The following is a 14826-nucleotide window of genomic DNA, read 5'->3' as shown; positions in this document are numbered from 1 at the left end:
GGAAAAAGAGCATAAAGTATAACTTTCAACTTACTGACTTTTTGTCTCATTTAAGGAATAGCGGTTTGCAATATCCTGCCCAGGAACATGAACACAGAATTTCCATGTAACTCATTGGCAACTGAGGAGCATACTTCAGAGGCCAAGTTTAGTCCCTCATTGATCTTAATTCTACTCTAAATATTAATACAAATGTGTACAGTCAAAGACGTTCAGAAGCAAACTCTGCTATCTTAGTCACGCTGTGCAGATCATGTATCTGGATTAAGTTTTTGAGTGCCTCATAATATCCTGCAGTCCTTTGGACCTTGCGCATAAGTCACTGCCAAATAGGATAGCAGATGCATTTGAAGAGCTGTCGGCGGCCTCCCAGACACCTCCTTACCTGCGGGAGCGCTGGTGGGCGACGCCGCGGCAGCCCGGCGGAGCGGGCCGCTTGTGTTTGCCTGCGCCGGGAGGCGACAAAATGGTGGGTTGAGTCAAAATGGGACAGTGTATCGCTCTCCATTAGTCAATGAATTAATTCAAATTCAGCCATATGAAATACAGGCACCTAACAAACCGCGTCTTGTAGATGCCTTTTATCCAGGCAACTGAAATTCAGGTTTGTGAACATGCAGCTAAGCACACTTAGCATGAATGGCAAAATCATGTAAATCCTGTATTATATATTTTGGTTCATGAGAAATCTCACTTAGGTAAAAGATAAGTCTGTGCACATATCTGGTAGCATAAGGTCCTGCAGCATACCATTAGCAACCATATAGATGATATGAATATAGAGACTAAAACACAAAGAACATGCTTTTTTAAAATGTGTCTGTCATTCATATAAAGCCAAATTGATATCCCACTGAAGGCTATTGAAAGGTTTTGAAAGATGTTACCAGGTTCTAGCAATGATCCATGCTGAACTCAGGATATTTTTTCCAATCTTTATAAATAATTATTTTCCTATCTTTCCTAAGCTACAGAGCTTTCATTAGCAAATGATTCTATGGTACAAACAGCTTTGTATCAAACAAGCACCTACAACACCCCCGCCCCGGTCTCTCTTCTCATTTAAGAAATAAGTAAGCATAAACTTTAAATTCTAATTTTCTGCAAGTATATTAGTAAATCCAAACTGACCTTGACCTTAGCTTTGTTAATATCCAAACTCTGACATTTATTCCCTGAGTAGATTGGTTTCCTTCATACTACATACATAAATACTGCAAAGCTTTCCAATGACTTGAATTAGAGTGTAAGTAAATAGCTGGTTTTAATCTACATAATATTTTGAGAGCAGACGTTCTGTGCTATGACTATTAAGATATACCCAGCAGCCATTTGTATAATACTAAAAACCTCTTACATATATTATTAAAAGTAATGCTATCAGCCAGGGCTTGTTTTATGCCACAGAAACTTAAATAATAAAATACAGTGTGGATAAAATCTGCAATAATAGTAACTTAAGCAAAATTAATTTAAGTAACAGATAACATCTGGGGGGAAATGTAATGGTATATTGGTAACTTATGCAAAGCTAATTTTATAATAACTACCACATCTGTGGAACTCATTTATTAGAACGCCTTACCAGTCRTCTTTCCTGCCATTATTCTGTCTTAGAAATTTTCCTGTATTCTTTATTGGTTTTGCTCTGCTTACATTTGTAGAAGGGTAATGTGCTAGCTCTCAATAATAAGAAAAGCRTGTAGGTATATGTACAGAATAACATGCCGCTTTTTATACTGTATCTGTTTTTATGCAAACTTTTACTAGAAAGAATTCTGGGGAAAAAATTGTAGCATATGGCTATAAAGTCAGAATGCTATTTAAACACCAACTACAGTCCTCTGACTGTGCTGAGACTTGACGTGATCAGAGCGGGAAAGCAAAGGTGATGCTGAATGATATCTCCCATATTAACCTCTGCTGAATGTTAGAGCAGCCTCTAGCCTGCTGTAACTTGTCCAGATTCAAGTGGCCTTTGGCAACCCACTGCACCTTGAAATTAGTAAGAACATTGCATTTAACTTCTGCTCCTTCCAGCCTCCTTCAGAGCATCCCTTTATCTGCAGCTGACACTGATATGCCCTCTGCCCTTGTGCAGCTGTCCTAGGATTTCTTAATGTTTGAATTCTTATGGACCCATTGGACTGCAATGTGCATGAAAATACTGCCAATTAATTTTAAGGCATTATCATCTTGCCAGACTGTTTTTCATACTTATATTGATTCAAAAAGACACTTTGAATAACATATCTTTGTCATAGTGAATAATGCTCAGATAATGACAAATCTTCAGGAATTAAGAAAAGGAGTATGAATTTTTTTAATGTAGGTCACTGGAAGCAATTTGCCTTAAATTTACTCCGAGTTCAGAAACTTGCAACTTTTTTTAAAGCTAACTGTATAAAACTTGCTGTGTCTCCTTCTCTGTTTTTAAATAGATTTTACTACAGAGCCATTGGTGCTGTTAAACATGAGGTTTTGTTCAAAGGAAATACAAAGACTTAATTGTATTTTTAAAGGAAAGTATTGCATCAGAAGGATTCATTTAAATACATTTGTTGGCTTCAGGCTCTCATCACAATTCATTCGTTCTAATTTTCCTCTGGACTTGTTAAGGACACGACATATAGGAAAGAGCAATTCAGAATGGCATTTTTAGGTCACTATATTTTGGCTGTAAACTGTAGTACTGCTCATAAACTTATTATTACTAAACAAAATACTTCATATTCTACATTGCAGTTTCAGGGACTTTTAAAAAACTTTTGGCTGAATGTTGAGCCTATTATGGCTCATTAAAGAGACTAGTTCTGCTGTAATTTAGTTATTTCTTAATGATCCAAGGGTTATTATTAGACACAGAACAGCTGAGTAAAGAATAGCTCTCTTTAAAAGGATGCAGTGAAGCAAAAATATTATTCTAAAACAAAACCTCTGGAAATCTCATCCATGCTGCAAAAATGTATTTGATTAGCTATGAATTGATTTTAAAAATCCAATCTAGATTTTTACAGTTTCATTATTTTTTAAATTTATATCAGAATGAATAAATGGAATAATGATTTGGGCTAAATAAGGAAAATATTGAGTTAATAGTTAAATAATTAACCCCAAAAATGTCATTTTAAGAAAGCGGAAACTATTTGTGAATTCTGGTGCAATTCAGCAAACATTTTTTGAATAAAAAAATATAAGGTGAGAGATCAGATAAAATTGAAATATTTGCTAAATCAGAACAACTCAAATTTAATTTTAAAATAGCATTAGAATTTTAAAACATAACTTCTTTTTATTTTAGAAAGAATAACATTTAATTCCATTTAAGACTTTTTCATTTTGATGAGAAAACTAAACTAGACATTAACAAAATGCTGTAAAATTTTAGTCGCAAGCGATGCAGGAAAATGCTTCTTGGTCTCTTTAAAATCTGTTTTTCTCCTCACTTAAATTCTGAAAATCTTTCTTTCAGCCTTTTGGGTTCAAGTAAGTTTGGAGTAATCCTACCTACCTTTTTTGGCTAGCTCTCATGAGACAGGGACTCTTAAAGATAATGTCAGAAACCAAATATAACTTCTGAAATCTTTTAGGACTACAAAAGAGATCTTTAACACCATAAAGTACAATGACTTGACCTCACTATTTTTTTTCATTTTCCCTTCATTTTTGCAGGCCTGTAGAACCTTAAATATTTCAAAACATCTAACTGTAGCCAAGTAACTGTAAATAAACCAAATATTAACCCAGCTATGATTTCAAGGGTATGAGAAAACTTAACTGATGGGAGCCGCAGTTACACCACTGTGCGTTGATGAAGTTGAGCTACAGCATCCAAGCAAAACCATGTTTGTAAAAGCTGACTCAGAGCTATAACATCTGCCGGGTACTTCCCCTTCGCAGAGGTCCCAAACATACCGTTTTAGCATTATACCCCTGTTCCTTGCTCACCCAAAACTGCCTTGTGTCATCCGATTTGGCACGTGTGCTGTCTGCCATCCATAAACAAACCMCCCCCCCMCACACACACACACACTTGACCCTTTAGAAGACTCAGGGTCTTTTTCTGCATCGCTCCCTAGAGCCCTAAAGCTAGGGACGAAGGAAAACTGCCGCATCCAGCTACTCCGGAGGCAGAAAAAACCCTTTCCTTCTCAGAGTGTTGCTGGAGCAGCAGTTTACAAGGCAACAGAATACCGGTAAAGTTGCCATCTTCACAAAAAAAGAAAAAGAAAAATCGATGCAAATTGATTTAGAAACAAAAATTAGGCAGTCACTGATTCTTAAATTACAGTTGTATATGAAGATATTTCTCTTAGGGCCTCATTTGATGCAGTGTAACTACAGCTTTACTCTCTCTGACTCTTGGTAGAATAACACAGTGGTCAGCTGGGCCTTTTAACTCAGAAATGCAACAAGATCCCTGTTTAGAAGTGACAAATTTGCATTGTGAAGGCTGCAAGTTAGCGAAACACTGTGTTTTCTAAACTTAATTATCCACATGAGTAAGAAGCTGTAGTGTTCTAAAATTATGAAAACCTTCTGTTCTTTCCAAGTATTACAAAGAGGGCCCCTTGAGATGCATACTAGAAATTAAAGCTGACCTATAATCATTTTCTCTATGCTTTCCAATTCCAAGCACCTGGATATTAACAGAAAGGTATTGTTTTTGCTGTTTTTCAAGCATTTCATTTCCTTTAAAAAAAAAAAAAACTCCAGTAAACCTGTGCTCAATAATTAAATGTGAATTACAAACTTTTTTTTTTTAACTGCCAGTATGTGACTGAACTTGCCCCACCTGCAGATGACACTTTCCCTGTTCCACTGGAAGAAGGTATACCTTCCGATATCAGTTCGTCACCAACAGCTGCAGAGATGGATTCTAAGGTACAGGTTTCCCCCCCCCCTTTTTCTTTAAGCTATTTTACTATGAGTCCCCTACTTCATTTTTTCCAATTAGATCCCGGTCACTAATTACATTATTTTCTCCAGAATATGGCGTTCATTCGCTTCTAAGATTGAATGAAGTTGCTGCTATTGTTATTACATTGATCAGTCAGCACAGGAGGACATTTACTTGAGTAAGCACCTCTGGGCTTACCCCCCCGTGCGACTTCATAACCTCAGCATCTGCCTGGCCTGGCCTGGGCAGTGCCAGAGTGATGCTGACGCTCGCTGTCAGAGCAGTTCTCAAAGGCAGGCTTCGTGTATTGTTGCGTGTCCTTGTGCTGACACTGATCTTGTAGAGAGCAGCAAGATGTTCAAACTCACATATTTCTTGTGGTTGGTTGCTACTAGGAGTCTGATCAAGAAAGCTACCTGGAGGAGCCCTGTCCAGAAGCAGAATCCTTCGAGGCAGATGCTTCGGCTGGTTTCACTGTTGAAGATGTGAAGTCTGTAATGGGTGAAATCAAAAATGAAATTATTGGCAATCTTGAGGTACTATCACTAGAAAGCTATTCACTAATTCTGTCTGTGGTTAATTACCTAACTCAGCTTTAATGAATATAAACTGTATTCGTGCTAAAGCTGGCAGAAAACACATCCATATGCCATAAGAATGTGAATTAGCTTCTATAAATAACTCCTAGTTTAGTCAGCTTACATGTGATAAGATAAAAGATACTCAGTAACATAACAACATATATATTCAGCATTACTATGTGTTAAGAAACATGGGCCAAATCCTGCTCTCAGTGATATCAGTGATAAAATTCCTTTTCAGGAGTTCAGGATCAGCTGCTACCATGGAGCGCATGCAATATGTGCTTAATATRAATTGTTAAACGCATGTATGTTACACATCCTCCAATCTGTAGAAGTAACACACATGCCAATTCTAGACTTCATTTTGTTGGTACGTAATTATAGAAGAGCTGCCTTAATGGAGTAGGTCAGGTTTCAGTGTGTGGTCCGCAGATTGTGAGGAGTCTGAACTATTTCTACAGGGTTTGTGAGAGGGAAGCAAGCAACTATTATCAGTGGACTTTAAATTTGTTGTAGGGTGATTTGCTTCTCTATAGGGAGGTCTGTAAATTGAAACATTTGGAAAGCCAGCAGAGTAGACCATTGTTATCTTGTAAACTGCTCCCTAAAGCATATGAAATTATTGAAAGCAAAAGAGCTAGAACTCAGTTCCACCATGAAAATACTATATGGTCTTATTTGCAACAACCAAGTGGCATTAGGTGCTTTGGACTTTGCATGTCGTTACAATTTTTGATATGGCACTTGGATACTGTAGAGTGTGCAGCAGTTTATTAAATATAGAATATTATTTGAAAATAGTGTAGTATTGATAAATTGCTTTACATGGATTATGTATGAATGGAGAATATCAATTGGAATAATGATGCTATCATTAGATCTACCTATTTGATTTCATATTCCCTTTCAACAATCTTTTAGAAATAGGAGAGGACCTGGCCTATGTTGTCTTATTCCTGTCCATACCTATAGAATGCCTGTATGTTTTAAGAAATTAAATGTGTGATTTTCACTTAACCTTGCATTTCATTAGTATCAGTGGTAAAAGCTTTTTTCTTGAACAAAAACTTCAGAGATTGGGAAATGTCTTTTCTACTTGTGCAACTCTGTTTATGTTCCCAGAAAATAACTTCCTCGTAGTTATTAAGTCCTCCACCATTTTGTCTTTTTCGACTGGTTTCTCAATTTGTTGACCTTCCAAGTAATCTTATCTTTAGATTTTTACCTGATGCATGATCAAAGTCCTGCCGTTATATTGTTATGCGTGAACTGTGATTTTACAATGTGCGTTATGTGTCCATAGACATAAGGCAACTTTTGCTCCAGTTGAGTCAAGAATAGTCTAAAATCACAGTGCTGACACTCAGCGATCATGGCACCAGCCAGGGTGAGTGCGGTGGCAGCTGATTTTCACTGAAGGTACAATAAGAGACAGAGAGATTTAAAAGCTGGAGAAGAAAGGGCAATGGGATTGCCTGGTAGATGATTAGCCTAGAGGATCAGTGATCCTCAGGAAAGCAGCTAAGTAAACATATAGTAGGTAGAAGTAATGGGATATGGACATATTTGTTTATACTTGAGGATGGACTGGACATGGTGGAGGTCAAAAACATCTACAAAGATACTAAGTTGAGATAGAAATTCCAGCTTTTTGATATTCATCTGAGCTTTTCAGAACCTTGAAAACATTTTAGATGTCATTATCAATTGATATATTGCAGTATACCAGCAGTGGGGAGTTTTAGGACTGGCACACCAAGAAGTTCCTAAAGTGGCAAATAACTGCAAACTTTTCTGGATCAAATCCATTTGCTTTATCAAAATTACATGAAATTCATTGAGAATGTAGCTGTAAGTTTTGGATCAGTTTGCGTGGAGTCCATAAAGTACCTTTGAGCCCTTTCCAGTTGTTAGAACAAAACTTTATAACTCTTGGAAGGGCTGCGCCATTCTGTTCCTTCCATTTCTCCTGTATTTTTGCAGTGACGTATACTGATACTGAAAAACGTACATAAATTCCCCATAAAATATCAGTATGTACGGCCTTTGTTCCAGTGATCCCACGTTTCCAAATGCTATGGAATTACAGACTGCTACATGTTATCACTTCCAGAGTTTACTAAAATATGTCACAACCCTTGTACCTTTCCTACAAATACTACCTTGCAAATTAAACACTCAATATCTACAAGARTCTGGATTTCCAGAATGTGATACACACTCATAATTGTGATTGTAATTAAGAAAGTGAAGGAACATCACAGAAATGTTTTTTTATTGTTCATTTTCAGTAATGCTTTCTAATTCCAGCAGTGTTTCAATAAAATGTATTTCACTAGAGAACAAACATCTGCAGCAAAGGAAAACAGTGGCAACAACCAAATCCCAAAGCAATTTTTCTGATTTGGTGTTTATTGGTAAAGTCTGTCTGAGAATACAGGCAAATTAGCCTATCTCCCAAGACAAGGTTATATGAAAAATGGCTGTCCCAAATCGCTTCCTGTTCATGGCAGACATACCATACGTTGGGATTGTGCACAGTAATATGATAAAGTGTTATCACTTAAGTACAGGCTGAAACACCGTTATGTCTGCAAAACAGGAAGGTGTGTAGGATAAAGTCTGTCTTACTCCACTACAGTGTGTCAAAACCGCAAAGACAATGTGCAGCCTAAGATAGCTCCATCGTAACCACTTTTTTCTTTTGATTTTCTTTACAGGCAGAGATAAACAAAAAGCTGCAAATACAAGAAGAAGCTTATACTTCAAGAACAGAAAAATTAAAAAGGCCTAAATAACCAGATAAGAAAGGTGAGGTTGAATGTTACAGAAACTAGTGCATAGGGGTGGTACACAGAAGTCTGGCTCCCTGAATGAGCATAATTGTTTTTATATAAAGGAAAGTTCAGTGAACATTTATGTGAAAGAGTTCATCCCAGTTCCTCAAACTGCTGTGTTCTGAAAGTGATATTATTTTGTTTAGACTTAAATAAAAGATTATAAACAGAAAAATATGTAATTCAAATATGTTGGATGTGAGTTTATTTCCAAATAGAAATCTTAATTTTAAGAGCTCTCTGTAGTTTTATTCTCTTTCCTTCCACTTGTAGAATGTTTAATAGTTTCTGATTCACAGCTAAGATTTTTTAAGGAAATTTTGCTAGAAGGAAAGTATGTAGAGAGAGAAAATCATTTTGAGACATTGCAGATATAATAAGAGAATTTAATTAACATGTAATTACACATTTTGCTATAGTTATTTGTTAATAATTTGTATGCTATTTCTTTCTAAATTGCTTCCCAGGCTTTAAAACGAATGTAGTATCTTATACTTCTTTTCATCCACCATATTAAAATTGCATAAATGAAGAGTTTGCACTTTTGTAGTCTTTCAGTGGAAATTTTTCCTGGGTGCATGTAACATTTCATTTGAGAATATATTTGTTCCTTCTCTGTATGCTAACATTGTTCCATATTTTGTCACATATTATAGAAATGTTTTAAACTCAAAATGAATATGACCAAATAAATGATAACAGAAGAACTGGCTTAACATTTTTGTTTTGAAACTGTGAACTGTACTAATTGTCTTGTTACATAACTCTGTGCCTTAGAGAGCGTGTTGGTTAAATACAAGTCATGCTTTCAAGCATAAAGGCTGGATTAAATGTTTAACAGAATATTTGAGAAATAGGACATTTTATTCATTACAATTTCATATTTGTTTCTCGTAACATATTAAGTAAAAAGTTAATTTTTGTTTAATTCCACCCCCATTTTTATGGCTATAATAAAAAAGGTTTGAAAGTCTAATCTCAGCCCAGTCGAAGAAGATGATAGCTTAAAATAGTTTGCCTAAAGGGCCTCGTTTGTCATTGCCCAACTCGCTCGTGACTTGTGCTCAGAACCGAGAACACAACCAGAAGGGGGCATTGCCTGCACGTTATTCATCAAAAACAATTCCCGGAATAAAAGACAATATCCAGTAGCTATATTTGGGTGGCAATAGGCTGGATATACTCTTTAGAGTGTATGTCAGATGTGGGTGGGCGTTGAGCCCTTGTAAAACAATTGTTTGTAATTTTAAGCGGGCAGAATATTTTACTAGGTCTCATGTGTTGGGAAATATCCTTCCCCTGGTACATGATCAGTAAGCTCTGTAACAATTCAGTTCAGGTTTTCTTGGTTTTCTCTCCAGCACTGGCCAGCAAGTTAGTGAGAGCTTCCTTTCAGCCAGAAAAGCTAACCGTTCTTATTTGAACACTGAAATAACTCATAAGAAATTGTTTACTAGTTTAAATTATCATTTAAAGCTGCTAAGATTTGTGGGGGGGAAGAAAAGATTCCTGGTTATATTCTTAGCTGTTTTATTGCTTAGGAATTTGATTTTTTTGTTATCAAAACTTTCTGAAAATCTAAATGTCCTTTATTTTGATGCATAAATTCATCTTCCAATGCATATTGCTCATGTCACAAGTTTCCCTCTGTTTGAGCTCAAAGGTGAGAACAGAACTTCTGAAAAGAGCTGTCCAATGATAGAGTATTTTTTATATTTTTTTTCTGAAAATGTGTTGTTGGCAATTTAGCATTGTTTCTAAAACAGTTTCAGACTTAGATGTGTAGACGACTACAATCTTGCTACGTGGCTAAGCAGAAAGAGATTATGATTTATATTAACACCAACACCAAACAAAGACTTTTGCCCATATCTTTTCTTCCCTCTGCCAGATTTTGTAGAGCCTCTGGGAAATTTTAAAGTGCTTTGAAGATGAGAAGTTGTATATGAACATCAAGTATTACTGCAATGATTTGTTAGCATTCACTCTTAGGACATATGCATAACAGCTGAGGTATTGCTGAAATCCAAAGTGAAGCTCGAATCCCACAAACCATATTTGCAGCAATCTTCCCGCTGAAATAAATAATGCTACCAATAAAAATAACCCCAGGAATTTTGGGGGAGTGGGAGGGAGGATGGTTAGGAAGCTAAGGTGGAGGAGGGAAGATRAGTAAAAGGTGGACATAACATGTCTATAAGCAGTCAGATCGYGTGTTCTGACATAACACATGGACGTCAAATTGAGGAATCCTTTTATGTCTTCAGAATGCTAATAAGAAATGCAAAAAGTCATGCTTTGGCTATATGGGTAGGAATAAAATGTTTAGATGCAATACAGTGAATTAAGAACAGTCTCCATTCTGAATTCCTGGCTTTTCCATTGGTTAAAATCAGGCTTGCTGTTTTTAAGGTCCCTTGTCATGTTGAGTTACCAGATAGTCATCTCTAAAAATAATTATATTGTCATTTCTGGGGCCTACAGTAGAGATTTTTGAGGCTTTGGTATAATAATCTTTGATTTTTGTTAGACTGTTGATGTGACATAGTTCTTTACAGGATACATACTTAATGTGGTTCCTAACAGGTTCCCATCCTACAGAGCTTTCAATTTAAATTAGGCAGATGTTGTTGAAAGGAAGGAAAGAGGTTTTACTTTCTACCTTCTCTGCCAAAAAAGAGGTTTTTCTTCAGGGATAATGAGTTACCTGCATGACTGCAAAATCCTTCTGGAGATGAAACACTATAGGATTTTACAGTGGTATAGTGAACATCTATTAATTATCCTCTAGTAAAGGAAATGTTGTATTTTCTGGCAGTGCTTTCGTGCATTACATTGACAGAGTATGGAAAATAAAAGGTTTAGAAAAGACAGAAAGCAACTTTTCTAATAAGAAGCTGGCTTGGAAAAGATAGAATGGAAAAAGGAAACAAAAGAGAAAACAGTTTCTTCTACCTATTTCACAGTGTTTTGCTATGGCCTTTTCTTATCAAGTATTGCTTCTCCTTCTCTCCACCAAAACTCTGTTGTAATTTGGAAATTGCCACATTGTTTCCTTTCTAAAATTGTAACTGGCATTCCTAGAAAATTTGCTTTCCCAGAGAAACCACTGAGTGTAGGCATTAAATTCAACTTTTTGCGAGTCAGAAAAGGATATTTTCTTTAATGACTTACACTGCCAACTTTGCCACAAAATATGTGTGCAAAGTCAGCATCTGTCCGTTTAAATCAGACTCTTAAGCACATGATTCAGTTGATCACCAAAACACGTTTATCCAGGTGTACATATCATGCTTATTTGAAAAGATTTATTGCATGAATAGTACATTATTTTCATTGCAGGTTTTTTGGTTTTCAACTCATACTAATTGTATAATGTGAAAACTACATATATTACACACTTCCATTGTGATTTTTTTCCAGTGGTATATATTAAACTTTCTGAGTCCTTATTTCTGCTTCTTAATCATGTAAGGTACTTAGTCTCTCCTGTTTAAGAATGCCCATGAGATCTCTCTCGTTCTGGTAAGATTTGCACGTGCCACTGCTGAGGGACGTGCTCGGATGCTACTTCTGCTGTACAGAGCCTACCTGGTATAGGTCTGATCCTTGGCTATAACCCAGAAGTGTATAGAAAAGAGACGCTCGGAGAAAGCACACTGGGCTGTATCCCACTCATCCTGAGCTAGCCCTGACTTATGGCAGAGTGTGGATGTGACAAGTGAACTTTAACATGGGTTACGTACATATCAAGGCTGGTAAAGAATTCACAGCCAGCACCTACAGCTTTACTGGGGTTTCAAGGGAATGGCTGTACTCCTATTAGCAATAGTCCGTGTGGTATGTCATCCTGCGTCTCATGATACTGCATGTAACTGGGCAATTCACCCTCTTTCCTCTCCCTCCTGCCTCATCTTAGGATGGTGTTGTACCTGATCCTGACACAATAGATGTGACCACATAGTTTGCCTGTTGTGCTGGCAATTTAGGGAGGGATTGTGTTCAAGGTGTAATCACCTTCAGCTTCTCTGCCACAGTTCACAAGGAAGTGACAGCAGTGACAAAACGTGCAGGTGGCATTGTTTGCAATGAGCAAGTCAAAACTGGATGTAACGTTTCAACCCGTTCTGTTGTGGCACTTCAGGTGTGTACAGCAAGCTTCAAATGCTGGCAGTTGTGGACCCAGATTATRCATGCATGACAAGAAAGAAAAAGAAAAACCAAAGGATAATTGCAGTGACTTATGTAATTGAAAGTCCCATTCAGATGCAGAGCACTAAACAAAACTTGAAATTAATAATATTGTAGAAAGAACAGAATGTAAAATACTTCCAAGGTAGAAACAACCTGGCTTTTTATACAGTAGAATTAGCAGCCTATTGTTTTAAAGCTTGCACTGTCACTGACACAACAAAGATTGCATTAAATTTGGCGTCTGTATTCATGTAGAATTCTGCACTTAGAGTGTTGGCTAGACCAGCTGGTAGTTGTATTTATTTTGCATATTTATGCAGCTGATTAAAAGAGCAAAAAACCCAAAAAGGTCGGTTGCTGTAACTATCCAGGCCAGGTGGGGTAGGGGGAGCAAGAGAGGAGACCTGCAGCCTGACAGAAGATTGTTTAGAGGCTACAAGGAAAAATGCTCCGTAAAAAAGTTATTCACCTAAAATGAGTGTAGTACTTCTCCAGTGCTGGCAAAGAGCTGCCAGAGTTGCAATGATTTTGGATGCCAATGTGGATGGTGATTCAAGGTGGGAGCCTTTGCAGGGGGATCTGAAGCACCTTCTGGATGATCCTGTTCCTCCAGTGATTTCAAGGAAGGCTTTGGGATTTCACCTCCCCTCAACTGAGGTTAGTCTATGTGAACATTTCAGAGTTGACATTTGTTTTTTTCTTAACCCTTTACAAGGATGTCTCATACAACTTTTTCTTAAAATTTGAATTTTATATCTAGTAAACTCCAGCCAGCACAGTTTTCTTGTCTAAAGGGTCCATTTTTGTATGATTGCATTCATTAAAATATAAGAGCTGACATGTCACTGTGGAGCAGAGTCCAAGTGTCCCCGGGGCTACAGGGAATACTCAGGGAAGAGCGTAAGAAATGGGTGCCATCACAGTGGTCTTCCCTGGCATACCCTTCCATTGATCAGTGCTTTAGAAACTTGTGGAGCCCAAGTATGTACCCAGACCAATGTTTAACTGAAAGCAATGGACTTCTCCTCCATGAATTTGTCTAGTCCTTTTTTGAATTCGGTTATACTCCTGCCCACCACACGATTCTATGGCAATAAGTTGCACACGTTAATGATGTGTTGATTAATCCCAGTTGGAACGGATTCAGGAGGTTCAAGATTACTCATCTTAGAGGCTCTAAAGTTCTTCGGTGTTATTGGTCACTTGTATGTGTTCAGGTGATATAAGTGGTGAACCATGAAGTCACTGACTGTACACATGCACAAGGAGCAGCTGGACACAGGTAAGAAAAAGAAAGCTTGTGTCATTCTCTGCTAGACTGAGCCTGCATTTCTGCCACCTGCCCTGTTACTGTTTTTGCCATTTATTTTAGTGCCAAATCTAATTTAGATCATAATCTTTCTGAGGCAGAGGTGCGTCATTCAGTCTTTATCTGTGTGCTGATGGACACACGTGTGGCCCTGCCTGAATAGTAAGATGCTTATTGTCTGAGGGAGGACAAACTACCGTGTTTGGTCTGTCAGGCAAACRTTCAGTGTTTTGCTGTCCTAGCCATCAGAGTAGCAAGTTTCTCTGGAACATATAAGTCAGAAATTACCATGCAGCTCCAAGAGGAAAACTTTGCCCTTTGATTGTTTTCCAAAGAAATGTTCTCAATTCCTTTTCTGCCAAATTCCTATTGCGGATCATACTAACAAATTTTCCCAAGTCCTTCCTGACCTCCTCCCTTTTTCACAGTAGTAAAAGAAATTTCACTCATCACTGAGAGATGTTAAAGATTACTAAATTTTGCTGATTTAGGAAGCAAGTGAATGAAACAAGCAGACAAAAATGTAGATACTGCATTGCAGAATGCAATTAGTTCCATTAATAAGAAAAGGGAAACTTGTGATATTTCTGCTATTTCACAGTTCATTGGTAAATTGCCTGCAAATGCTTTGCCAGGTTGGGAGTCTGCAGTCACTGCCTCGCTACAAGGCCAGAAGTGTGCATACAGCACTGGGCAGTGCTAATTTGGGCAGGACCCTTTTTTTCTCCCTTCCCCCAGTAAATCTGTGCCTGGTTTTACCAAAGTAAGGCAACGTAATGATGATGCTTACCACGTTACTTTGAACGAAGTGTTTTATTTTGACTGGAGCTCAGAGTTTTCGATGTTTAGCAGCACCAGTCTCTCTGCTACTAAATCATTTGTAGATGGTTGAGTGAGCCTGCCAAGGCTTTAGTCTGAGTAAGGATATTTGGGTTGTTTGTTTTTTGAATGAGCAAGGTGAGAGAAAGCAAGCTTTTTACTGTACTTCTCTTACTATTCACA

General features: G+C 37.4%; 1 protein-coding gene across 1 annotated transcript in view; it reads left to right on the top strand.

The window, feature by feature from the left end:
• The window catches only part of CABCOCO1 (ciliary associated calcium binding coiled-coil 1), a 54825-nt gene extending 45825 nt beyond the window's left edge, over window positions 1-9000 (top strand). The window contains exons 6-8 of the mRNA XM_026069943.1: window positions 4774-4884; window positions 5296-5436; window positions 8205-9000. Coding sequence (XP_025925728.1) covers window positions 4774-4884; window positions 5296-5436; window positions 8205-8282 — 330 coding nt within the window. The 3' untranslated portion in view covers window positions 8283-9000. The remainder of the gene's footprint in view (window positions 1-4773; window positions 4885-5295; window positions 5437-8204) is intronic.
• Window positions 9001-14826: the final 5826 nt, after the last annotated feature.

This window comes from Apteryx rowi, unplaced genomic scaffold (assembly GCF_003343035.1).
Source record: "Apteryx rowi isolate R43461 unplaced genomic scaffold, aptRow1 scaffold_30, whole genome shotgun sequence".
Classification (NCBI taxonomy): domain Eukaryota; kingdom Metazoa; phylum Chordata; class Aves; order Apterygiformes; family Apterygidae; genus Apteryx; species Apteryx rowi.
Note: the sequence above shows the minus strand (reverse complement) of the source record. Positions and strands in the feature narration are given on the sequence as shown.